Source organism: Macaca thibetana, chromosome X (assembly GCF_024542745.1).
Source record: "Macaca thibetana thibetana isolate TM-01 chromosome X, ASM2454274v1, whole genome shotgun sequence".
Lineage (NCBI taxonomy): Eukaryota > Metazoa > Chordata > Mammalia > Primates > Cercopithecidae > Macaca > Macaca thibetana.
In genome coordinates this window covers 129,586,784-129,612,501 of record NC_065598.1, presented here as the reverse complement: position 1 = coordinate 129,612,501, position 25,718 = coordinate 129,586,784, and the positions used below count along the sequence as shown (strand labels likewise).

The following is a 25,718-nucleotide window of genomic DNA, read 5'->3' as shown; positions in this document are numbered from 1 at the left end:
AATCATCCAGTAGAGCCCAGGGGTTGATGGAACCATTGGCTACCCAAGCTAAAAATTATGATTTCCATCCCCTATACTTATTTTCCCCAAGAGAACAAGCGAATTAGGCAAGCACAAAGGATTTGAGAGGAGGCTGCACTTTAGACTTTGACTTTAGGACCCCAATATTCTTCCTCAGGCTTCTCCAGGTTTCCCATTTCCTGTCACTCAGATTGGAGCCCTCCCTGCCAGCCAGTTAGGAAACAGAGATTCCACCAGTGGGAGAAACTGGAGGGGTGGGAGGAACATGCTCAAAGTCGGAACATTTCAGGGACAAGTCCAACCTGTTTAGCCTCTCACACATAAGCTTGCCTTTTCTTCTCAATATACCATGATTTAGTGCCAGGCCACCTAGGTTCCCCGCACCTCCTCCACCCAGTCCCTTCAGGGAAACAGGGTCCTTTCTGGCTGAGTTCCACGTTCAATATCCAGTGCTCTCCTCATAGCCACCTGACACCGGAGCTGTTGCTCAACCCCTCCCTCGATCAGATGCCCTGTGTTGCTTGAATTCATTTTTCTCCCTGGGCCCCTAAGTCAGTCACATTTTTCCCCAGCTACTCTTCTGCTCTCTGCTACTCTTGATTGAATTCATCCCTTCTCTCAAATGTCTCCTTCTCACTTCCTCCAGCTTGTGTTTTCTCCATCCTTAAGTATTCTCCAGGCTCCTCTCTCTCCTGGCCAATGGTGCTCTGGTGAGATCATTTTCTTCACAGCACCCTCACCCCACATCCATCCTGGGCCTGCTCCCCAGCTGTAGATGCGGTCATTTATTCACCAGCATTTTGCAATAACTAAACAACCACAGGTTCCTGTGGGTTCCCCACACAAGGAGGGACTAACTCCAGCATACACAGAACAGAAAAGAGGGTTCTACAGGAGGCAGAGGTTTCAGTGAGCCGAGATCGCACCACTGCACTCCAGCCTGGGCGACAGAGCAAGACTCTGTCTCACAATAAATAAATAAATAAATAAATAAATAAATAAATAAATAAAGGGTTCTAGAAAAAAAGGGGTGCAAGATTCAGATATTACCGAGTTTGAAGATGAGAGTATTTTTCAGCAAAACAGCTAGAAAATCGATAGCTTTCCCCCTAAAGAGGGGGTAAGCTAATCAAATCATAGTTAAAGAAAATCTATTCAAGGGTGTTTTTATATCACTTTTCTATATGCATCCTCTTTGTATGTAAACCTTCTTCAAAATGCTCTGAGAAAGAATACAAGTACCAGAACCTTATAAATTGGGCTTTTCTAGGGTCAATCACATTTTTTAAGTGGGGGTAAAACTGTACCAGTTCATAAAAATAAGAAATATCCTGACAGTTGTTTTATTCTGCATGAAACGTGCCCTTTTTTTGTAGTTTGGAGGTTACGAAGGGAGGCAACAGAACAACATTGATTTTAATCCCTGTCCCCTCCCCTCGCTGCCTGCCTCATTAAAAGCTAGTGGGTCTTACGAACAACCTGAAGATGCCTGCGAGCCACGGCAGAGGCCACCATGAATAGCACTTGAATGAAGTGAGAGAAAAAGGAAAATTGGGAAGCATCTTACTGGTGCCATCTCCCCCACTTACCATTTTCTGTGATGTAACTGGGCCCTCTCTTCCATGAAGTTATTCTGGAGAACTGAGGGATTTAAAGGGCTACGCCTCCCTAGAGCAATCAACATCTTAACAGGATCCACAAGTGGAGGCTTTTTTTTTTTTTTTTTTTTTTGAAGCAGAGTCTCACTCTGTCACCCAGGCTGGAGTGCAGTGGCACAATCATAGCTGACTGCAGCCTCGAACTCCCAGGCTCAAGTGATCCTCCCAGCTCGGCCTCTCAAGTAGCTGGGATTATACGTGCCAACAACCGTGACCGGCTATTTTTTTAGTTTTTTTTTTTTTTTTCTGTAAAGACAGGGGTCTCATTTTGTTGCCCAAGCTGGTCTCAAACTCGTGGCCTCTAGTGATCCAACCTTCCTCCTCGACTTCACAAAGTGCTGGCATTACAGGCCCCAGCCACCGCACCCAGCCCACAAAGGGAGCCTTAAAGAAATGTCTGGCTTCTGTGGGGAGAGAACCAGCTGTGGAGTGAGCTCAGCTTGGCCTTGACTCCTGGTCACTTACTAGGATGTGACCTGCGTGAGCAAGTCACCCAAAGTCTCTAGGCTGCAGTTTCCTCCTCTCTCACATGGGAATAATAACAGCCCGTACCTCAGAACACTGTGAAGCCTACATGAAGCAAGGCTCACAAAGCCCTATGTGCAGTGCCTGGCATGTTGTTAGTACTCCCTAAATGTGAATGAGGGCTGGGCGCGGTGGCTCATGCCTGTAATCCCAGCACTTTGGGAGGCTAAGGCGGGCAGATCACTCAAGGTCAGGAGTTCGAGACCAACCTGGCTAACACGACGAAACCCCATCTCTACCAAAACAAACAAACAAAAAAACCACAAAAATTAGCTGGGCGTGGTAGTGCACACTGTAGTCCCAGCTACTTGGGAGGCTGAGGCAGGAGAATCGCCTGAGCCTGGGAAGCAAAGGCTGCAGTGAGCCAAGATCATGCCATTGCACTCCAGCCTGGGTGACAGAGCGAGGCTCCATCTCAAAAAAAAAAGAAGAAAGAAAGAAAGAAAGAGAGAGAGAGAGAAAGAAAGAAAGAAAGAAAGAAAGAAAGAAAGAAAGAAAGAAAGAAAGAAAGAAAGAAAGAAAGAAAGAAAGAAAGAAAGAAAGAGAGAGAGAAAAAAAAATGTTAGCGAGGAGAAGGAAGAGGAGGAGAGGGAGAAGGCGGCAAGATGACCTTGGAGTTCCCTGGAAAGAAGGGGCCTAGCTGCCCTCTGCGTCCTTCACCTACCACTCTTCCTTTCACAGCCTAATCCAAAGGTGGCTTCACAGCCCCTCAGGTTTAACAGCTGAGACTTTGTTTCCAAACCCACAGGTGTGCTGTAGTGAGCACCTGGGTGGAATGTTGCTCTCTCCTTCCTGCAATTACCAAATCGCTTTAAGGGGAATGCTGTACTTTTTTTTTTTTTCCAAGTGAAGTCTGTGCTTGTATTTGCTCACAGTGAATTTTAAAATTGAGGAGATGATGAGCTTGTTTACTAAATAAATATGTGTGTTTGGATCCATTTGCCGTCTCCTCCCTCCAGATGCCCTCTCCCCCTCCCCTCGCTGTGGGCTTCAAAAGCAGGGCAGGCGGTAGGGTAGGAAAATGCAAGTTGTTGGTCTTCTTGGACCCAAAAATTATTTACAGAGCACAGGATTTACAGTCAGGAAGAATTTTTTTTCACAGAAATGGGCAAATCCTAGATGCTCTCTATGTATACAGACCTCCTTTCCAACAGTTATGAAAGGACATTTTACATTTCAAATGAGAGCCCTGTTGGCGGTACATTCTCAAATGCTAAGTTCCATCAAAACATCATGGAGAGGGGAAGGAGGGCACATGGCAATGGGCACCTTTGGGTCCTGACTTCTCCCCGGTAATGCTGTGACTCAGGAAGTAGGCAGGGGTCCTTCTTTTCACCCCTAGTTCCCTCCCCCAACTCCTTGTACATCTGATGTCAAAGCATAAGCTGGTAACCTATACTGAGGGGGAGAATTCAACCCAGGGGCAGCTCAACTTGAACAGTTCTGTCCACAAGTCCAACTTTAAATTCTAACCCCCCCTAGAAATAGTCCCGTTCCTGCAGCTGCTCTCTACCAGCTGCCTAACCAGCTGCCTTTGGGCCAAAATTACCCCCACCTCAGAGTCCCCATCTCAGAACATCATAAACATACTCCCTGGGGCTCATTCATTAACCCATGAGCTGGAGTTGCCTACTTTGGAAGTCAGCTGTGGTCTTCACTATTTTTTTTTAACTTAAACAATAATGAGCAACTCACAGATATCCCTCACTCTCAGCACATGTGGAATGAGATTTTAAAAAGCTTGCTAAGTCAGACCCCAGAACCAACTCAAGGCAGAGATGATGTGAATGTGGAACTAATCAAGAAGTTACATGTGTTAGCAAGATCTGGCTTAATGGTTCTCTTTAAAAAAAAAAAAAATATATATATATATATATATATGTATATATGTATATATGAGACAGAGTCTCACTCTGTCGCCCAGGCTGGAGTGCAGTGGCACAATCTCAGCTCACTGCAACCTCCACCTCCTGGGTTCAAGCGATTCTCTTGCCTTAGCCTCCCAAGTAACTGGGACTACAGGTGCCTGCCACCACGCCCGGCTTTTTTTTTTGTTTTTTTTTTTTTTTTTTCTGTTGTATTTTTAGTGAAGACAGGGTTTCACCGTGTTAGCCAGAATGGTCTTGATCTCCTGACCTCGTGATCCACCCACCTTGGCCTCCCAAAGTGCTGGGATTAAAGTCGTGAGCCACCGCGCCCGGCCTAAAATACTTTTTAAATTTTAAGTGGCGTCACGAAAGGTGGAATCCTTGCCCTGTTTTTCTGATTCCTTGTTGTTTTTATTTAGGGAGAAAGACATTCTGCCTGTTTATGTGTCAGTTGCAGAATTTGTGGGTAACAGGAGATCGGGTGTGAAATTGAGGCTAGGAGCTCACAGGGAGCAAGAGATAAAGAATCCAGGATTCAAGATTCAAATCGCTGTTGCTTCTGTGGTGAGAGCTTGTCACACAGGCAATTCATTGTGGATTAATTTTCCAGTGATGTAGTAACAAAATCAGCACATCAAATAAAATATTTAACACCCAGGAAAAGCCAAATGCATATTCTGCATGTGTGTCGTTAAGCGGTATTTTTATGGAAGGAAATCTAATTTGAAACAAATGTTGGAACAGAAGTTGAGCTTGTGAAGGGCACTGAGAAACCCTCACACATAAGGTTTTAAAATGTTGCCCAGAAAAAGCGTAATCTTCAGTGTCAGTCCCTTGGATGGTCAGTGTGCACGTTCAGTGCTCGTGTTTATCCACCTGTGTGCACAGGTGTCTTCACTCACTTGCAAATCCTTCACATCAAAACCTGGTAGTCATATTGCTTACATGTGTTAAATGGAAAATGGAAGTGGACTGGTGGGTCCTGTTGTCTAGCACCCTACTGCTTGGTCTCAGGACAAGAAGGGAATCTCAGAATGATGGGTGGGGTTATATCTGGATATCCCTTGCTGGGCTGCCTGAGATCAGCATTTCTGTCCACAGCTAAGAATTCAAGTGCTCTAAACCCAAAGTGGCGAGCCCCCAAGCTTCTATCTGGATCTCTTGAAGGGAGCGTGTAGGGTGTTGTATGTGATCTGTGCAAAAGGAAGGAGCGAATTGGAGTTATTGAGTGAACCCATAGCCAGGGGAGGCCCCTGTACAGACAGATGTCATGGAGGCATAGTCAGGAAAAGTTTGCCATGACTTGGGTTTCTTTCTCTCCCTGCCCAGATGCCTGCCTGCAGCCTTTTTTTTTTTTTTTTTTTTTTTTTTTTTTTTTTCATTCACTTGTACATACATTCCTCAAGTATTTACCGAACACCTATTTCAGGCATGGGCCTGGGTTAGCCAGGGCAGCAGTATACAGAAGTCGTTTGTTTTCTCCTCTCCCTCTCAATGGGTCTTCTTTCCTTCTCTCTCTCCCCATAATTCAGTGGTAACAGGGGTGGACGGAGGAATATCCAAAACTCGTCTCTGTAGGAGACATCTGCGCCAGGAATTTCCAGCAACCCCTGAGGAGAGTGGCAGATTGATGGGACTCTAGTTGGGACTAACCAGGAGGTGGAGGGAGGTGGGAGTGGAAAGAGACCTGCAGCCAGGCTGTCTGCCTGAGCCTATTCTATAGCTCCCATTGATTGGACACTTGCTCTGTGCCAGGCCCTGTACGTGCAGTTTTTCAGATCTCATTCACTCCTCCAATCCCATTGAGGTTGCTATTATAACTGTCCGTATTTTATGAGGAAACTGAGGCCAGGGAAGGGAAGGGACTTACCCAAGGTCACACAGCTAGGAAGTGACAGAGTCTCAATTCAAACTTAGGTCTGTATATCTCCAATTCCTTGGGCATTTAAAAAAAAAAAAAAAGCTAGGCGTAGTGGCTTACGCCTGTGATCCTATGCTTTGGGAGGTTGAGGTAGAAATATCGCTTGCGGCCAGGAGTTTGAGTCCAGCCTGGGCAACATACTAAGACCCTGTCTCTACAAAAAATTTTTAAAAAAAAACAAAACAAGAAAACCCTCCTTATCATTACATCAAAAGTCTAGACATTTTGAAAAGAGAGAGCTTAGGAGCTCTCATGAACTCTGTTTCCATGTGTGGTTTAGTCTAATTTCTATATTCAACAATAATAATTTTAATAATAACACTTATTGAGCACTTGCATGACAGGAGCTATACTAAACAGTTTTACACTCATGGTATCATTTAATAATCATAATGACCCTATGTAGTGTTATCGTTATTATTATCCTCATTTACAAATGATGAAAGCAATGCTTAAAAAGTAATTCCCAAAGTTAGCACTGTCTTATTCCAAATCTCTCTTGGTACATCAAAGGCACTCAACTACTAGACTATCCTGCCTGAAACCCTCCAGGACCTCATTGTTTCCAAACTTCTTTCCCTAGACTTTCTTCCCACCATTTTTTCTGTCCTTATAAGTCTGTCCAAATACATTGCACTCATTTCTGTCCCATGAGTGAACTAAGTCATTGTCTCCTCCATAACCTTGCCTTTTCTCCTCACCCAAATCACTTCTTATCCCCAATATCCAATTAGGCATATCTGGAAGTTCCAAGGATGTGTCCATATAGGGAAATCAGAACAAGAATACTAGTAACACCAAGTTTTCAGTCACCCTTCTAGGTTCATAGAATCTTAACAAGACAGCGAAACCATAAGCCCTTGTACTTAAAAATAATTGGTGCTGCTTAAAACTTGGTATTTATTGTATTTTATCTTATTTTATTTACAAACACTATGGTGACTTTAAAACTTAGTTTAAAAAAATAATACTCCTCGAAGTCTATAATCTCCCACATACAAAATCTCTAAAGGAGAGGCTTAAAAGAGAAGTACTCCTCCCAGAAAATCAGACTATTTTATAAATAATGATAAGGTGGCCCTTTTGAAAGTATTGCTTATTTAGAGGCTGGGGATTTAAACTTAGATCACTAGTGAGGGTGTGTTCCAATTACCATAGCCCTAGATAAACATGACCTTCTTTAATCAGCTCTTTGTCCCCTAGTTTCTTAGCAGAACCGCCAATGAGCCAGGGCAGCTGCCATTTTGTGACAGTTTCTTTTTCCATTTTCCAAGGAAGCAAAGAATAAGGAATGCCTCCCTTCCCTCCCCATTCCCTGTTTGGAGTCATGCCCTCTGAGAACTTATTCTATTTCAGCTTCTACCTCTATGCAGTCAGAAAAATGATTCCGAACAACCCATAGAATGAGCACCTGCTTCAGTTATTGTCCCAATGTGAACATGCTAATCCCTGGGTTTAGGCGAGGTTTGCCTTCCACACAGAGTGGTCAGGCCCTTCTAATAGGCCAGCACTTCTGGTTTTAATACCCCAGTCTTGATTTCTAACAGGTGGGTGCCACAGTTGTTCAGCTCTTACTATGAGCCAGTTCATAGCTCGAACAATATAGGATTCTTCATAAAGAGTCTGAGAAACTGGGCCAGGCTCGGTGGCTCACCCCTGTAATCCCAGCACTTTGGGAGGCCGAGGCGGGTGCATCACTTGAGGTCAGGAGTTTGAGACCAGCCTGGCCAACATGGCGAAACCCCATCTTTACTAAAAATACAAAAATTAGCCAGGCGTGGTGGCAGGCGCCTGTAATCCCAGCTACTCGGGGGGCCGAGGCAGGAGAATCACTTGAACCCAGGAAGCGGAGCTTGCAGCGAGCCAAGATCCCACGACTGTACTCCAGCCTGGGCGACAGAGTGAGATTCTGTCTCAAAAAAGAAAAAAAAAAAAAGTCTGAGAAACTGCCAGATGGTATTATTGGGGGGAAATAAACTCAGTTCCTTTCTTCAACAACCCAAGCTACTGGATTTAATCAGAAATGAAGGGTGCTTTCACCCTGCTGCTTTCTTCAAACTCAGTAAGTGCCCCTCGCCCTTTTTCAGTTTTTACAAAGTAAAATGTTTGTAAAAACCCAACTTATGTCAGGGAACTAGGGCTGCCTAGCTCTGGTTGTTTCCAACATGGCACTAATGAGACATTGCCCACTGACTCAGTCATTCGACTGTCTGTACTCTTTGCCTCCCTCCCATCCAAGCCCTGACATCCAAGTCTGGAGTGTCACAAACATTCAGGCTTGGCAAGAGAAGCCCATTCTTTTTAAAGACATGATGAAATCAGAAAGACATACAATCCCTGTCCTCAGAGTGGAATCAGGAATATGTGATTCTCCACTTCCATAACAAATGCAAGAGTTTGAGAATGTGTGGTACCCTTTTTCCATTCAGGAAGATTTATTGGGTGAGTCTACAGGCCATTCTTCTTAGTTTGGGGTTGCCATATCTGGTGGCTTTGTACAGAAGCCATACACATTTCCCGCGTCAAAACAGATTGAGAAGGCCTGAATATACAGTGTGTCTCGAGGTTCATTGTGTTCTGGGTATGCACGCAGCCCATGGAATAAATGTGTTACATTGAAATAAGGAATGGCTGTGTGCTGTCAAGAAGTCTAAAATATAGAGAGTGATAAAATAGAAACAGTGGTCCAGAATTATCTACTCTAAATGCCCTTTAATTTCTGTCTCCCATTTATTGCCTCTATTTTTCTCAATTTCCCCTGCTTGAAAAGCTATTAACTTCCCCACCTCCCCACAACCCTAGACTCTGATACCCATAAACAACCATTGCCACTCTTAGGTCCTCTGTTGTGAACACCTTCACTGTGTTTGCTTTCTTGGCACTGGCATAGACTAGACAGAGAACTATAGAAGCTTCTCATCCTGGCTTTGCCGCTTATGACCTTTGTGTCTTTAGTGAATTTCCTAACCTTTCTTATCATCAATTCTTCTTCCATAAAAGGAAGCTAATAATAATACCACACAGAGTTGCTATGCGGGTTAAGTGAGATACTGCACGTACAGCCCTTAACACAGTAACACAGTGTCTCAACAAATACCCATTTCCCTCCTTCCTGTTTTCCTTCCTTTCTTCCTTCTGTGGGAATCTCAGTTGTTACAGTTAAGCAGCTGCCTATGATGAAAGGTTTTGTCTAGTGGGTGGACTCAGTTTCTGTCTTTGTTCTCATCACTTAGGTGTAAAAAGAAAGCTTTAAAAAGTAGGATTATTTTTGAGAGTGTATAGAAAAGTTGTTGCTCTTTGTATAAGACAAAATATCCAAGTTTCAAAAATCCTAGTGGCCTGCCTACCTTAAACCTCTTTGTGTTCTTCTACTCCCAAGGGTGCTCCAATTGGCAGAAGGTAGCCACGTAGGAAATTAAACAGCCCATCTATGTCTATTTATACCCAGCATAAATGCAGTGCGATCAATTTTAGAACTGGTGGCTTGGCCTGAGAAATAGCTATGTTTGGTGGAAGCAGAAGCAGGGCAGGTTCATAAAGAAGTGCACAGAGCTCTTGGAATACAGGAATTATCTGCTCTCCTTGGATGTGGGTGTCCTCCTAGGGACGAGCATCTGCCCTCACTGTCCTAAGTTCTAGAGGCCTCAGCTTTCCGGGAAAGCACAAACCACCTGCTCAGCTGGGGTCTCTCTGGGTCTGCCCTCTCCAGCCTGTGACACAAGTCTTGTGTGAAAGCCTGAGAACACTCCATTCTTCCTCTTGTTATTTTCAAGAAAGTTTTGTCCCTGTCTCTCACTGCCACCCACCATCTTAGAGCTTCTCTCAGCTTCCCCGAGTCATGCATGGGAAATTGCTCCCAGAGCCCCTCTATGCTTTGGTTTGCTTGGTTTGAAAGTTGATTCTGTCCCCTCTCCTAAAAACTCAGCCATCAGACACTGAAGCAGAATCACCCAAGTGTTTTAGAGCCATAGTCCAGAAGCCAAGCCACCTCAGGACTTTCCTTTTCTTTCACGGTGATTAAATTCATTATAATGTCTGGCCATTTTTCTCTGAGTTGTAAGGCAGAGAAGCCAGGCAGGCTGGTGGAAAGGCCTGAGGCCCCGATTGACTTATCCAACCTTGACCTTGATCTTGGCCAAGGCTCTCTGCCCTTCTGGGACCCCCGTTACCACAGTTTTAACATGCGATGCCTGTCTTTGGGGCCCTTACAGAAGAGCTGCAAGGATCAAGAGGGATAAAAGGAGGGATAAAATGATTTCATTTTATCTCAAGAGAGATAACAGGAGGGAGTTATCTATTGGGGTGGGACTGGGGAATCTCTAGACAAAAGATATCCAGATTAAAGCAAAAGTGCCGTATTTTGAGATTTGTTGCCATATGTAACCCATACATGTTTAAACAAGCATTTTAGAACCCCTGGTTTCTGTAATCACTTAAGACATTGCAAAGAAGCATAAATAAATATTTTTAAAGTCATCACTACTACTGCTTTCTAGGTGAAATAGAAAGTATTTCTACTTTTGAACATTTTCCCTATAACTGTGATAGGACCTCCATAGACTGCAGTTCCAAGGATCAGAGCCCCAACCTTTTTAATTCGGTGCAAGAAATTTGCTTTAATTTGGATATCTTTTGTCTAGAGATTTCCCCAGCACCATCCCAGTAGATAACTCCCTCCTGTTATCTCTCTTGATCAGCTCTCCTGTAAGTCCCCCAAAGACAGGCATCACATGAACCCCCAGTTCAGGCTTTCACAGTCCATGCTGCTTAGAAAGACCATTTCCTCAAAAAAAAGTAGCCAAGCGTGGTTACACGTGCCTGTGATCCCAGCTACTCAGGAGGCTGAGGCGTGAGGATCGCTTGCGCCCAGGAGATGAGGCTGCAGTAAACTATGATTACACGACTACACTCCAGCCTGGGCAAAGAGCAAGCCCCTATCTCAAAACACACACACACACACACACACACACACACACACACACACACACACACAAAACAAACAAACAAACAAACAAAAAGACAGAAGAAAGACCATTTCCACTGCCCCACCCCCAGGCTTCAGGGCTGGGCAGTAAGCTCCATTCTAAGGGTTTTTTTTCTTAATGGCTAATACTTAGAATCATTCTGAGTATTTTCCTCTATATCATGACCTGCCCTCCCTTCTCCCCTTCCACCTTCTCCTTGTAATTTCCACCAATACACAGTCACATGCAGTCACAACGAAAACCTGGCTGAGAGGTCAAGTCCCTGTTAGAAAGTGTTATATAATCTTCTGTATGTCAGGATTGGAGGCTGTGGGCATCGATGACATTGTAAGACTTTCAAGAGAAGACCTACATAAATAACCTCTGCATGTGTACATGATGTATGTATGTGTGTGGGTTCCCATGCATGCATGTGTTCATAATACATGTGCTAATTATCGCTCCACTACACACACACACACACACACACACACACGCATGCACACACAAGGCATTCTGTGATAGAACCTTAAAGACCATCTTTTTTTTTTTTTTTTTTTTTTTTTTTTTTTTTTTGGTGAAGTCCCTGCAGTGGCGCGATCTCAGCTCACTGCAACCTCTGCCCCTCTCCGGTTCAAACAATTCTCCCGCCTCAGCCTTCCGAGTAGCTGGGACTACAGACATGCGCCACCATGCCCAGTTAATTTTTGTATTTTTAGTGGAGACGGAGCTTCACCATGTTGGCCAGGCTGGTCTTGAGCTCCTGACCTCAGGTGATCTGCCCGCCTTGGCATCTCAAAGTGCTGAGATTACAGGCGTGAGCCACCACACCCGGCCAAAGACCATCTACTCTAGCCTCTGATATAGGACAGGATCTCCCTCTCCAGTCACCCCAACAAGTGGCCAGCCAGCCTCTAACTGAATGCCTACAGGGAACAAAGAGATCTTAGTTTCACTCCAGGTTTCCCCATCCATTTTTGGGCAACTTTTTTACTGGGAACGTCTCCCTGATACTACAGTGCAATTCTAGTTCAGTTTCTCCTGTAGGCATCAAATGTCAGCACCAACACCACTTTTAACTGGCCCCTTTCTTTCTAAGTTTTTGTCTCTATTCCTTGTTGCCTCATCATATTTCTAATTCTAAACGGAATTTAAGATTGTAACAAAACACGGAGTCAGAACATTAATAATTGCAGGCTCCTATCTCAGAAAGGAGGCACGTGTGTCTGTTCCATTTGTTAGGAAGATATAATTGTTAGTTTGCTAGGGCTGCTGTACATAAACTGGGCGACTTAAAACAACAAAAAATGTATTGTCTCACAGCTCTGGGGGCCGGAAGTTCAAAATCAAGGTGTCGGCGGGGCCATATCGTGTGACGGCTCTAGAGAAGCCTCTTCTAGTTCTGGTATTTGCCCACAATCCTTGACGTTCCTGGGGTTGTAGGCGCATCACTGGAGTGATGCACATGGCCGCCTTCTTCCTACATGTCTCACATTGTCTTACCTCTGTGTGTGTCTCTGTGTCCACATTTTCCCCTTTTGTAAAGACATAAGTCATATTGGATTGGAGCCCACCATAATGATTTCATTTTATCTTGATTACCTCTGTAAAGAGCATATTTCCAAATAAAGTCACATTCTGATGTACCAGGGGTTCAGACTTCAATATATCTTTTTGGGAGGACACATTTTTTTTTTTTTTTTTTGAGACAGAGTCTCACTCTGTTGGCCAGGCTGGAGTGCAGTGGCATGATCTTGTCACACTGCAACCTCTGCCTCCTGGGTACAAGCAATTCTTCTGCCTCAGCCTTCTGAGTAGCTGGGACTACAGGCATGTGCCACCACGTCTGGCTAATTTTTGTATTTTTAGTAGAGACGGGGTTTCCCCATATTGGCCAAGCTGGTCTCGAACTCCTGACCTTGTGATCCACCCACCTCGGCTTCCCAAAATGCTGGGATTACAGGCATGAGCCACTGCACCCAGCCCGGAGGACACAATTTTTTTTTTTTTTTTTTTTTTTTTTTTTTGAGACGGAGTCTCGCTCTGTCGCCCAGGCTGGAGTGCAGTGGCCGGATCTTAGCTCACTGCAAGCTCCGCCTCCCGGGTTTTATGCCATTCTCCTGCCTCAGCCTCCCGAGTAGCTGGGACTACAGGCGCCCGCCACCTCGCCCGGCTAGTTTTTTGTATTTTTTAGTAGACACGGGGTTTCACCGTGTTAGCCAGGATGGTCTCGATCTCCTGACCTCGTGATCCACCCGTCTCAGCCCCTCAAAGTGCTGGGATTACAGGCTTGAGCCACCGCGCCCGGCCCACAATTTTATACATATATATGTATATATAATTAGCTATATAGAATATATAGATATATAGATATAGAATAGATATAGATATATAGAGAATATGTATATCTATATATAGAATATTAGATGGCCGGGCACGGTGGCTCACGCCTGTAATCCCATCACTTTGGGGGGGGTGAGGCGGGCGGATCACGAGGTCAGGAGATCAAGACCACGGTGAAACTCCGTCTCTACTAAAAATGCAAAAAATTAGCTGGGCATGGTGGCGGGCGCCTGTGGTCCCAGCTAGTCGGGAGGCTGAGGCCAGAGAATGGCGTGAACTCACGAGGCGGAGCTTGCAGTGAGCTGAGATCCGGCCACTGCACTCCAGCCTGGGCAACAGAGTGAGACTCTGTCTCAAAATAAAATAAAATAAAATAAAATAAAAAGAATATTAGATATATAGATATAGAATACATAGATAGGTATTCCTAAACATTTGTAGTCCAGTGATGTAAGTTCAAGTCTTAGTCCTAGAGAAAAATTTCAGAAAGAAAGTCCTTCATTCTTTATTAAGGGAAGATAGATTACCAGTGGGGGGAAACTTCCTTTTTGTTGTTAATAATTATATTAATATATGTATTTATTATTAGATATAATAGATTAGACGTTTATATTTATTTTTAACATTATATATGGTGTATTTTAAAATATTATATATTATAATATGCAAATGATGAACACAACTTTAACCAATTGCTTTTTTTTAACCAAGTAATTAATTGCAGGAAAAAGGCACCAAACCAACACCCTGTTCTTCTTGTTCTTTTTTTTTTTTTTTTTTTGAGACAGAGTCTTGCTCACTGTCTCGGCGCCGTCTCAGCTCACTGCAACCTCCGCCTCCTGGGTTCAAGTGATTCTTCTGCCTCAGCCTCCCAAGTAGCTGGGACTACAGGCAAGTGCCACCATGCCTGGCTGATTTTTTGTATTTTTAGTAGAGACGGGGTTTCACCGTGTTAGCCGGGGTTTCACTGTGTTAGCCAGGATGGTCTCAATCTCCTGACCTCATGATCCACCCACCTTGGCCTCCCAAAGTGCTGGGATTACAGGCGTGAGCCACTGCGCCCAGCCCAATACCCCGTTCTTGCTTTTTTTTTTTTTTTTTTTTTTTTGAGACGGAGTCTCGCTCTGTCACCCAGGCTGGAGTGCAGTGGCACAATCTCGGCTCACTGCAAGCTCCGCCTCCTGGGTTCATGCTGTTCTCCTGCCTCATACTCCCAAGTAGCTGGGACTACAGGTGCCCACCACCACGCCTGACTAATTTTTTGTATTTTTAGTAGAGACGGGGTTTCACTGTGTTAGCCAGGATGGTCTTGATCTCCTGACCTCGTGATCTGCTTGCCTCAGTCTCCCAAAGTGCTGGGATTACAGGCATAAGCCACCACCTGGACTCTTTTTTTTTTTTTTCTCTTTTGAGACAGGGTCTCACTCTGGGCTCAAGCAATCCTCCTGCCTCAGCCTCCCAAGTAGCTGGGACTGCAGATGCGCACCACCACATTCAGCTAATTAAAAAATATATATATTTTAAATATTGCTAGGATAAGGAACTATGACATCCAAAGTCAAATCTTTGTTATATAAAAAGTCCAGATCAGAGAAGTGTATAGTGATATTTACCAGTACAATACTCTATCATATGTGGAGATGGGGTCAACTGCAAAGCACTTTTGGGAACATTCAGGATTAGGGACACTCAAACAGACCTGAAGTTGGCCTGGATCTCTCTTTTAGTCGAGTTGGCAGAGTGAAAAGCCCAGCCCAGATGGAGCCAAGGGTCAAGTTGGTGTAGTGGAGAATTCATCCATCTTGCCTCTGATTTTCCCGGAACCTCTAGCGTTTTCTGATTTCTGTGTCTGTGCATGGAATTGGGAGTGGATGTGTAGGTCTGCTCTCAGGAGGAACAGATATCCAGCCTGTGGTTTAGGTTCCTTTTTCTAGCTAAGGGAATCCTTGGACAACTTCAGGGGCTAATTCCATTTGCCCGGGTAAACCTGGGGGCTCTACCAAGCCCCTTCGAGGCACCCCACCATTCTTCAGTACCTTGTGGACCTGAGGCTTCCGCTTCTGATTATGCTGTCTCTCAATTGCCTGGACTTGGTCTAGATACGGCTTGAAAATTTCTTCTTCCCTCCCATGTAAAGGCCAGACTAGGGGAGAGTTCCACTTTGTCTTCTTTCCAGAGGATGACTTATCACAGGGATGGAGGAAAAGGGGTACAAAGAGTGCTGGCTCCACTTGGGGTCACTGACTAAGAGCTAATTGGGTACCGTTGGGTGGGACAGACATAGAGCCCTTGGCATCAGTGAGCCTAGAAGGTAAGCAGGTGTGCAAGTGGACAGGCCAGGACCCTTGTTAGGACTCTGTACTCTCTAACTATTATAGAAAGACTCTACTGCTACCCCAGGCCTTCAACTGGGAGACTGGAGAAGGAGTAGGGGAAGGGGTTAGCCAATAACCAGATTCAGGCCCTTAGGGGCTGGACAAGGAGGCAAAGGGGCAGGTGGTGATTTCTGGTGGTCATTCATTAATTTCTTCCTTCTTTCATTTAAAAAATATTTACTGAGTACTTACCGTGTACCAGATACTATAGTAGACCAAGATTCCATTTTTAAAGGAATTTACGGTACAATAACCAAGGAATGGGGAGAAATAGTAGGAATCAGGGCAATAGTAAGAAACAGATTTGGGGATTTTCTTCTCCTCAGTATGTGTGTGTCCTTCTGTCTGTCCATCACTGTGTGTGTGTGTGTGTGTGTGTGTGTGTGTGTGTGAGAGAGAGAGAGAGCACAAGAGCGAGAGAGAGAGAGAGAAAATTTCTCTTCCTACAATGTCCTCATCACAGAGCAATGCATCTTTACCTACTCTGATATGCACACATGCCTCCCAAATTGTAGGCTCGCTAACAATGACCAATAGCCTTCCTATCAAAGGAACCTTTTCTAAAACCTTTTCTACCTCTCAGGAGCCAAACGATGGTGAATGGCCTCAGTCAGGGCATTATACACATGCACCAAGTGACCACATTCTGGGTGGGGCATACACAAGGTAGCTTTGGGTTTTGGAAAGATGCATTCTGGTCAAGTCAGTGAAAAATCAGCCAAGTAGCCTATAAAGTCAACTGTGGTTTATTTTGGACTTAGGCCACACCTAAGGGGTCATATGCGTGCACCTCACTTTAAGAAAACCTGTACTCAAAAATCCCAGTTTTGAAAGGGAGACGGGAATGTGCCTGACCATTTTTGGAAGCCATCTAGAGCCCTCATTTATTGACACAGGTGTATCAAAGAGGTGGTGAAGCCCTTGAAGGAACATCTGATTCAATCCTCTGCCTTCTGATGATTTCAGATCACCTCAGGCCAATGGGCCTTTATCTGGTTTTGGCAGACTCCCAGAGACTACTAATGGGTTAAAAATGTGGCCGTGGCTGCCGTGGAGTTGAGAGGTCTGCACAGACACAAACCTACCTTGTCTTTTAAAATGAGAAGGGACTCTGGGGCTTTGTGGCAAAGGGTGTAGTTTGCTGAAAAAAATCAAACTCAAATAAATTGTTAAAACATAAACTGAATTAGGAGCATACATTTGGGATGTCCCTCACACTTCATGGAAATTATGAAATACATCTCTTTGTTCAAGTTTAAAATTCAACCAACTCAGCTTCTCTGCACAAAAGGGGAGGAGTTCCCATGACCTGATCTTTGCAATTTCCTCTAAAGTATGGCTTTCTATATTTATTTAGGAATATTTATGTTCAGTCAGGGCATGGTTTACCCTTGTTGTGTAGCCTTATTATAGTTTGATTTCACATTAGACTACTCACCTTTTAGTAACCAAATTTGCGACCCAGCGGAAATTTCTCTCTTACAAGGAGCTTGGATTCTTATTTATTTCACAACCTTTATTTGTGTATGAGATGAACCATGACATTTAAACTATGCTTGATAGCTTAACAGATTATAAGAACAAAACCAGATGGCCCAAACAAAAATAATGCTTTGATTGCTTTAAAATTCAATGTCAAAAATTAAAAACAGCTTTCCAAAAGCCTTGACTTTTTTTCCCCTGAGATAACTTCGAATCATATATGTGGACATATACTTTCCCCCCAAATTCGAAATATATAAAACATTTTAACAATGGTTATTTGGGGGTTGAGAAGGGTGTTTCCTTCTTTTTTCTTTTCGACAGCACCCAATTTTTCTGTAGTTACTTTTAGAATCAGAAATAAATTTTTAATGACTGCTTTTTAGTTTAATTTTAATGAAGCCTTTTTAGGGTTCGGTCAAGGTGTTTTTCTCTGCCGAGAAAATGGACATTGTTAAGTATTAGCAGTTCATAATTCTTCTTCTACACAAAATGATGAATAATGTGCGGTTACTTTAACACTGTGCTTCATGAGGTTGGAAAACTGAACCAGTCTCAGCGTCTTTAAAATTAATGTAAATTCTACAAAAGCAGTTATTTAATTTTCTAACTCACTTTAATGTACTTTCAACATCATTAGTATTAATCACAATTGTCACTTTCTTTGAGAGCAGTGAACCAACTAATTCCTTAAAACTGGGCTTTAAAAAGAACCTCCATTTTAAAAGGCTCTCAAACCTTGAGATAGTTTGCAGGGCACAGTCAGAATTTGACTGCTTGAATGTTTAAACTAAAGCGCCCACAAAGTGTTACGATTCCTTTTTTTCCGTTCTTGTCCTGTAAAAGAATCTTTAATCTGACTCAGATTCATTTTTCTTTAAATCAGCTGCAAGAGAGTGAACAAACTTTGCTGCAAATCAAAGCCCTGACAGTTACATTTCCCTGAGATAATTGCATGCTGCTTTGGAGTTTCCTTTTCCCTGCTGTTTCCTTTTGTTTTGACAACAAGTTTCTGGGAAAACAATATACAAATGATAACTATGCTGTCACGAGTATACTGAATTTTAAAAATAAATAACTGTCGACCCAAAAAGCTTCCAGGAGCCTATGGAGTGAATTCTTTTTCCAAACCGTTCCAAAACCAGATGTGGAAATGTTTAGCTAATTCCCTTTCCCATTCTTCATGCAAAGAGTTCATACGTGTCTCTAACGACATCAGAGGAGATGGGGAGACAAAAAATCCTGTCTGCTTTCAAAGCGATTTCTCTTACACTTCTCAATTCACTCTCTAACATCACATAACTAATTTGGACTTCAGCTTTTGTCTCTTTTTAAAAGGATTTTTTGGGGGTCCTGAGATTAAAAATGCTCTGTGCTTAGACCAATATTCAATCTCTTTATTATAAAACATTAAAAAATAGAGCTCATGGTAAGAACATTTTAAATCTACCCTCTTAGCCATTTTGAAATATACAGTACATTATTATTAGCTGAAGTCACCATGCTGTGCAATAGATCACTAGAACTTATTCCTCCTGTCTAACTGCAACTTTTTACTTTTTGACCAGTATCTCCCCTTACCCCTTCCACTCCACTCTCTACTTCTTAAAGTAAGTCAATGGACGTGTTAACCAGCTTGATCTAAAATAATCATTCCACAATGTATGCATAGATCATTGTTACATGTATACAAAGAACACTGTATCCCATAAATGTATACAATTTTTATTTGTCAGTTTAAAAACAGCACAACTGCTTAACTTTATAAGCAGCATTTTCAGCATAAAAAATTTAATGATAGGGAGTTAAGTGGTAGCTCTTCTTCCTCTTTCCTTTTTTTGTTTGGGCCAATCCATTCTCTTCCTGTCTATAAGAAGAAAAGGGCTGTCTTGGTTTCACAAGTACTATGAGATCTCAGTCTGGCTTTGCTAATCAGATTGTACCACTGTCAGTGACTGATATAGATAGCTCTTAAACATAAACACTGGCATTTTTCTGAACTTAATTAAAAGAGCATATGTGTTTATGGGGGAAGAAAGGAAATACAGTTTATATTCCCAAAATGAAACATTTTATGATTTTTTAATGTAGAGAATTTATTAAGGCTTATTAGGGAGTTCTTGAAAAAAGGGGAAAGAGGAAAACTCTGTTGAAGGAGCCAGTGGGAAATGTATATGCATAAACTCCATTTACAAAAAAACAGAAAGCTACTTGTATTCTGTGGCTTCAAGGAAAGCAAACATTTTGCATCCAGGTGTTATTAGAAGCTCTGGGTTTGCCTGACCTCTCTATAGCTCAGTTCAGGACGCTGTGTACCAACAGCTGAGCCCTACTTGGCTATACAAATGCATCTAAGCTCATTGCTTTGGGCATGTTGCAGGACTAATTTGCAATCGAGTTAAAATGGGGCCACAGTAATACAGACCCTGAGACTGCTTTTTTTTCTCAGCCCAGAGGACTCCCCAAGAAGCTGGACAGTAGTCCCAAAATGAGTGGACCCTTCTTTGCATTTATTTCTTCCCCAGTCCCCAACTCCACGTCAGCTCTAAAGAGTTCTAAAGACTTTAAATAGAATTCTGCCCACAGCTCCTGGGATACTGTGCATGGCCCGCATGATGGCTAAAAATACCTTCAGTTGGGCACCCCCACACAGCCCTCTCTTCTGGTATCTCCTTCCCATCTCTAGCCCCTCAGCCTTCTTTTCCCTCTGCCCGCAATAACTAGAGCCCACTTTCTCCCTCCCTTGTTTGGGATCCCATTCTTCCAGTACATCTCAGCAAGGTGTCAGAAAAGTCAGCTGATGAATTCACACTGTGTTGTGAATGACTTATAACCATCCCCAAGGCGGGTGTGGTGGCTCACGCCTGTAATCCCAGCACTTTGGGAGGCCAAGGCAGGCGGATCACCTGAGGTCAGGAGTTCGAGACCAGCCTGGCCAACATGGTGAAACCCTGTCTCTACCAAAAATACAAAAATTAGCAGGGCATGGTGGTGGGTGCCTGTAGTCCCAGCTACTCGAGAGACTGAAGCAGGAGAATCGTTTGAACCCGGGAGGCAGAGGTTGCAGTGAGCTGAGGTCGTGCCACTGCACTCCAGCCTGGACCACAGAGCGAGACTCCATCTCAAAAAATAATAATAATAATAACCATCCCCCAACACACACACACACATACACACACACACGCACACATACACACACACACACACACACACAACTCTACCCTTCACTAGGAATTGCAGGTAGCAGGAGAAGGGAGGCTGCCCCGCTTTGAGGATCTGTTCTCAGCAAGGAGTAAGTCCCAAAGTGTGCCAATGAGCTAGGTTTCTAACTAGCCAATGAGCTTTTCTAGCTCATTTGCAAGCTCATTAGAAAGTACATTCTGCTTTCCCCCTAATCTCCTTTCTCTCCCCTTAGAGATGAGCAACCTTAAACCTGGGTCTCAGTGACCTCCTCTTTAAGCTTTATCTGAGCTCAAGGGTATGCTGTCACACGCCTAGTCATCTTCATTTATTTCTCCTATCACATGGTGAGCTGTTCTTGGCTTTACGAAAATCAGAGGAAACGGATTCTGCCGTGTTCACATTTGGAGACTTGTACTAAATGAACCCCTAAACTCAATGACGTTATTGAACCCCTTCCTTTGAGACTGACTCAGTGCAACATAATACAAGAAGTGAATGTGTGGGGGTGGGAAGTGAGGTAGTCTAAAATGATTGCTTGAGGGACAACAGTCTCATTTCTCAGAAATTCTAGACATTTTATAATTATATTTGGATTATTTTTGGGGAGGGAGGAGAAGGAGTACAGGAAAGATGCTTGAGGGAGGGGGAGGAAATGGATGGCTTAGCTCTCTGGAAAAGAGTAGCCTTAAACTTGGGTGTTAATTTTGGGGTTTGAACAAAAATAGTTGTTTCCTTGGCCTAGTCCAGAACTACTTAAGGAGGAGGTTTTCATTCAGGGCAATTAGGCCCAGGTTGTGGGATGATGTTAAAGAAAGAAGGAAAGAAGGAGAGAGAGAGAAAAAGAGAGAGGCAGGAAGGGAAAGAAAACCCACCTAAAGCACATTTAGGACAAGGTGGTCTTCTATAGACCAAGACAGTAGTGCAGTAGTGATGGAGTGATTATCTCAGCTTCCAAAAGACGCCTCAGCAAATGTTATGCAGTATTCCAGAGCAGGTGGTTTCTTTACTTAACTGTTGAGTCATCTAGGACCAGATCATATCAGAATTTACTTACTTGTGTTGTTATTGTTGTTTCCTTTTTGTTTGTTTTGGGGTTTTTTGGTGCAGGGGAGAGAAAGGGGGTAGGTTTTTGTTTGTTTCCTGCTGCTGCTTCTACTTTTGCTTTGTGAAAAACAACCCCCAAAAAAGTTGTCCCAGGAGAGACATTTCAGAGGGAACAAAGAGGAAAGGAAGGAGCCTGGCAGACGTGTGGGGCTTCTCTTTTACACCCCCAACACCCCTAAGAGAATAAGGAATCATTAATGGCACAGTGAAAGACAGTGAGGCCAATCTGTGCCAATCAGAAACAAAACATTTCATCCAGGCCAGTGCATTTTTCTAGTGGGCTCCTGTGCCATGGTTTCCATTAAACAATGCAGCAAATTCGTCACTATCAAGGGAAGAGAAAGAGCTGCATTTTTGCAACTGGGGAAAAAGGAGAGAAATGTCTTGGGACATTTTTTGGCCCATTGCTATGCACACAGTAGGCATTCAACAAACATGAGTCAAAGAATGAATTTGTGCAGGGGTTACTTATCTCAGCAGGGAACGAAAGTGAATCCCTATATGCATGTACATTTCCTTCCAAACTTTAGGCGCTTTACTATGTGATTTATGTCATTTTCACTTGTAAAATGAAAGTTGAGTTGGAAAACATTGGATGATGTTGCTCTTGCTTTCTTCTTTCTTCATCTGTTACCTCCTTCTGACAGCATGTTTTAGATACTTATTCCTAGCACTGCTTTTTCTCCTCACTGGTCTGCCTGCCACTCTTTGAGAGCTAGAAGCAATAGGACTAGGAAGTGGCCACAGAGCTTTCTATTGAAAAAGAAAACATAAAAAGCTAGAGAAAATAAAAGAATGTAAAGCAAAGATTTAAGGAGATATCTTGTCAATCAATGTGTAAACTACAAACTCAATCCTCCTTCTCTCCCTTCCTCCCTCCCTCCCTCTCTTTCTTTCTTTCCTTTCTTCCTTTTTTTTTTTTTTTTTTTTTTTTGAGACAGAGTCTGTCTCTGTTGCCCAGGCTGGAGTGCAGTGGCACAGTCTTGGCTCACTATAGCCTCAACTTCCCAGGCTCAGGCAATCCTCCCACCTCAGCCTCCTGAGTAGCTCAGACTACAGGCGTGTACTACCACGCTCAGTTAGTATTGTTTTATAGAGACAGGCTCTCACTATGTTGCCTGGGCTGCTCTTGAACTCCTGGGCTCAAGCAGTCCTCCCACCCCGGCTTCCTAGAGTGCAGGGATTACAGGCATAAGTCGCCACAACCTGGTCCCTTTCTTTAATATAAGATGTTTACAGTAGTTTTCATGTGTAATATGCATTGAAAAATGTAAAATTCAAAACCAGCATGTTTTTATGTTTCCGCAATTTCAGTATTTTACAAGGTGTCCCAAAGAATTTATCAGGGACTCTATTGGTCATAATGACTTATGATGCCACTGCCAGTTTATGAAGCATTCGTATGATCATTTTAATTAAGCCACTCGGCAAAATTTCAATATTTGGTTGATAAGAATAAACCACAATTCCTTCATAGGTTTTTATTTGATCAAATTTGTTGTAACAACAACAAAAAAGCAATAGGGAAGGGTTCATTAGTATGGTCTATGAGAGGACATTGAGTCCCCTAAAGAGGCAAGTATTGCCATCTTGAATTAAACTCTATCTCCTATCTCTTTATTCAGTGTTTGACACAAAAACTGTTCTGTTTTGGGTTAGTCTTGACGTTAAACACAAAAGGATGCCAGTCCTGATCAGTGTAAACTGTTGTTCTACATATTAGGGATATGTATTTTATACTAGAACATCATGGGAAAGTCACTTTAAAAAGCCATTGTAATCGTCCATAAACACGTGAGTTCCAACAATGAAATTAAAGTTCAGTTCTCTCTCGAATGAGTGTTTTCCTCTTCTTAATGCTTTAGGAACAGCCTTTTGCTTAAAAAATATATCACGTTTGAACTTTCAATAGAAAATAAGATGACTTGCCTCTTGTGTTTTTGTGTGCTCTAGAAATCCTCACTGGACGGCTTCCTGTTTCCTGTGGTTCATTATCTGATTGGCTGCAGGGATGAAAGTTTTTAAGTTCATAGGAGTGATGATCCTCCTCACCTCTGCGTTTTCCGCCTGTTCAGGACAAAGTCCAATGACTGTGCTGTGCTCCATAGACTGGTTCATGGTCACAGTGCACCCCTTCATGCTAAACAACGATGTGTGTGTACACTTTCATGAGCTACACTTGGGCCTGGGTTGTCCCCCAAACCATGTTCAGCCACACGCCTATCAGTTCACCTACCGTGTTACTGAATGTGGCATCAGGGTCAAAGCTGTCTCTCAGGACATGGTTATCTACAGCACTGAAATACACTACTCTTCTAAGGGCACGCCATCTAAGTTTGTGATCCCAGTGTCATGTGCTGCACCCCTAAAGTCCCCATGGCTCACCAAGCCCTGCTCCATGACAGTAGCCAGCCAGAGCAGGGCCATAGCCCAGAAGGATGAGAAATGCTACGAGGTATTCAGCTTGTCACAGTCCAGCCAAAGGCCCAATTGCGACTGTCCACCTTGTGTCTTCAATGAAGAAGAACATACCCAGGACCCTTGTCACCAAGCAGGGGCTCAGGAGGCCCAACCTCTGCAGCCATCTCACTTTCTCGATATTTCTGAGGATTGGTCTCTTTACGCAGATGATATGATTGGGTCCATGTGATCCTCAGGTTTGGGGTCTCCTGAAGATGCTATTTCTAGACTTAGTATATAGTGTACAAATATCTGACAAATAAGTGCACTTGTGGCCCTCATGTGAGCACTTTTGAGAAAGAGCAACCTATAGCAACTTCATGAATTAAGCCTTTTTCTATATTTTTATATTCATGTGTAAACAAAAATAAATAAAATTCTGATCGCATAAAAATATGTTGGGCATTTTTATTTAATAAACACATATCTCATTTTCAGTATGGGCCAGGCATTTTTCTAAGTGGTTTGCAAACATTGGTGCGTGGTCCCTTCTCTCTAGGATGACTTCCCTCTCCGTCAAGTTCCTCTAAGAAAGCCTTCCGCAATTGACCCTCTGTCTATATCCCCATTTCCCTTACACTCTGCACCACTAACTTAGTACTCAGCCAAATCGTTTCTTAGTTCAATCTACAACTGTGTCACTTTTTATCCACAAAAAGCATAGGTTGCACTGGTGAATTATAAACTATCAATGGTTCTAAGAAGCACTCACGTCACTACCCACCAGCTGGATGGTAAATTCCTGATGCCAAGAGCCAGAGCTTATGCTTTAGCCACAGACTGATAGTGCTTTGAAAGGAGTTTTTCTCCCCCAACACCTATGATCAGAAAATTTTTGCTCAAGTTTGGCTATTAGCTTTCTCAAAGGGGTAAGAGAGAAAGGGGAGGAGGAAGAGAGACAGGGAGGAGTAAGAGTAAGTGAATTGTTCAACAGAAATTTATTATTGAGGCCAGGAGTGGTGGCTCATGCCTGTAATCCCAGCATTCTGGGAGGCCGAGGCAGGTGGATCACCTGAGGTCAGGAGTTCACGACGAGCCTGGCTAACATGGTAAAACCCCATCTCTACTAAAAATATGAAAATTAGCTGGGAGTGGTGGCGGGCACCTGTAATCCCAGCTACTTGGGAGGCTGAGGCAGGAGAATTGCTTGAACCCAGGAGGCGGAGGCTGCAGTGAGACAAGATCATGCCATTGCACTCCAGCCTGGGCGACAGAACAAAACTCCGTCTCAAAAAAAAAAAAAAAAAAAAAAAAAAAAAGTCCAGGCACGGTGGCTCACGCCTGCTGTAATCCCAACACTTTGGGAGGCCACGGTGGGCGGATCACCTGAGGTCAGGAGTTCGAGACCAACCTGGCCAATATGGTGAAACCCCATCTCTACTAAAAATACAAAAATTAGCCAGGTGTGGTGGTGGGTGCCTGGAGCGCCTGCTGAGGCAGAAGAATCGCTTGTACCTGGGAGGTGGAGGCTGCAGTGAGCCAAGATCGTGCCACTGTACTCCAGTCTGGGTGACACAGTGAGACTCCATCTCAAAGAAAAAAAAGAAAGAAAGAAATTTATTATTGAGTGCTACTACATGCTAAGCACTGTCCTAGGCACAGAGGATATGGCAGTGAGTAGAAAGGGACTCAGAAAAATTGAGGTCACACAGAAAATAAATAAATAAATATTCAGACTGCAACAAATGCTATGGAGAACCTAAAATAAAGTGATATGAGATAAACTGGAGAAGGGACCAGCGTATTTAGGGAAGGCCTCTGAGGACTTGTCATTTCAACTCAGTCTTGAATGTGAAGAAGGAGCCAGTCCTGGG

At 43.4% G+C, this 25,718-nt stretch overlaps 1 protein-coding gene across 1 annotated transcript in view; it reads left to right on the top strand.

Annotated features, from left to right (window-relative positions):
* The window catches only part of PLAC1 (placenta enriched 1), a 36,807-nt gene extending 12,515 nt beyond the window's left edge, over window positions 1-24,292 (top strand). Inside the window, exon 2 of the mRNA XM_050776677.1 lies at window positions 23,398-24,292. Within this exon, the coding sequence (XP_050632634.1) occupies window positions 23,456-24,094 (639 nt within the window). The 5' untranslated portion in view covers window positions 23,398-23,455 and the 3' untranslated portion in view covers window positions 24,095-24,292. The remainder of the gene's footprint in view (window positions 1-23,397) is intronic.
* Window positions 24,293-25,718: the final 1,426 nt, after the last annotated feature.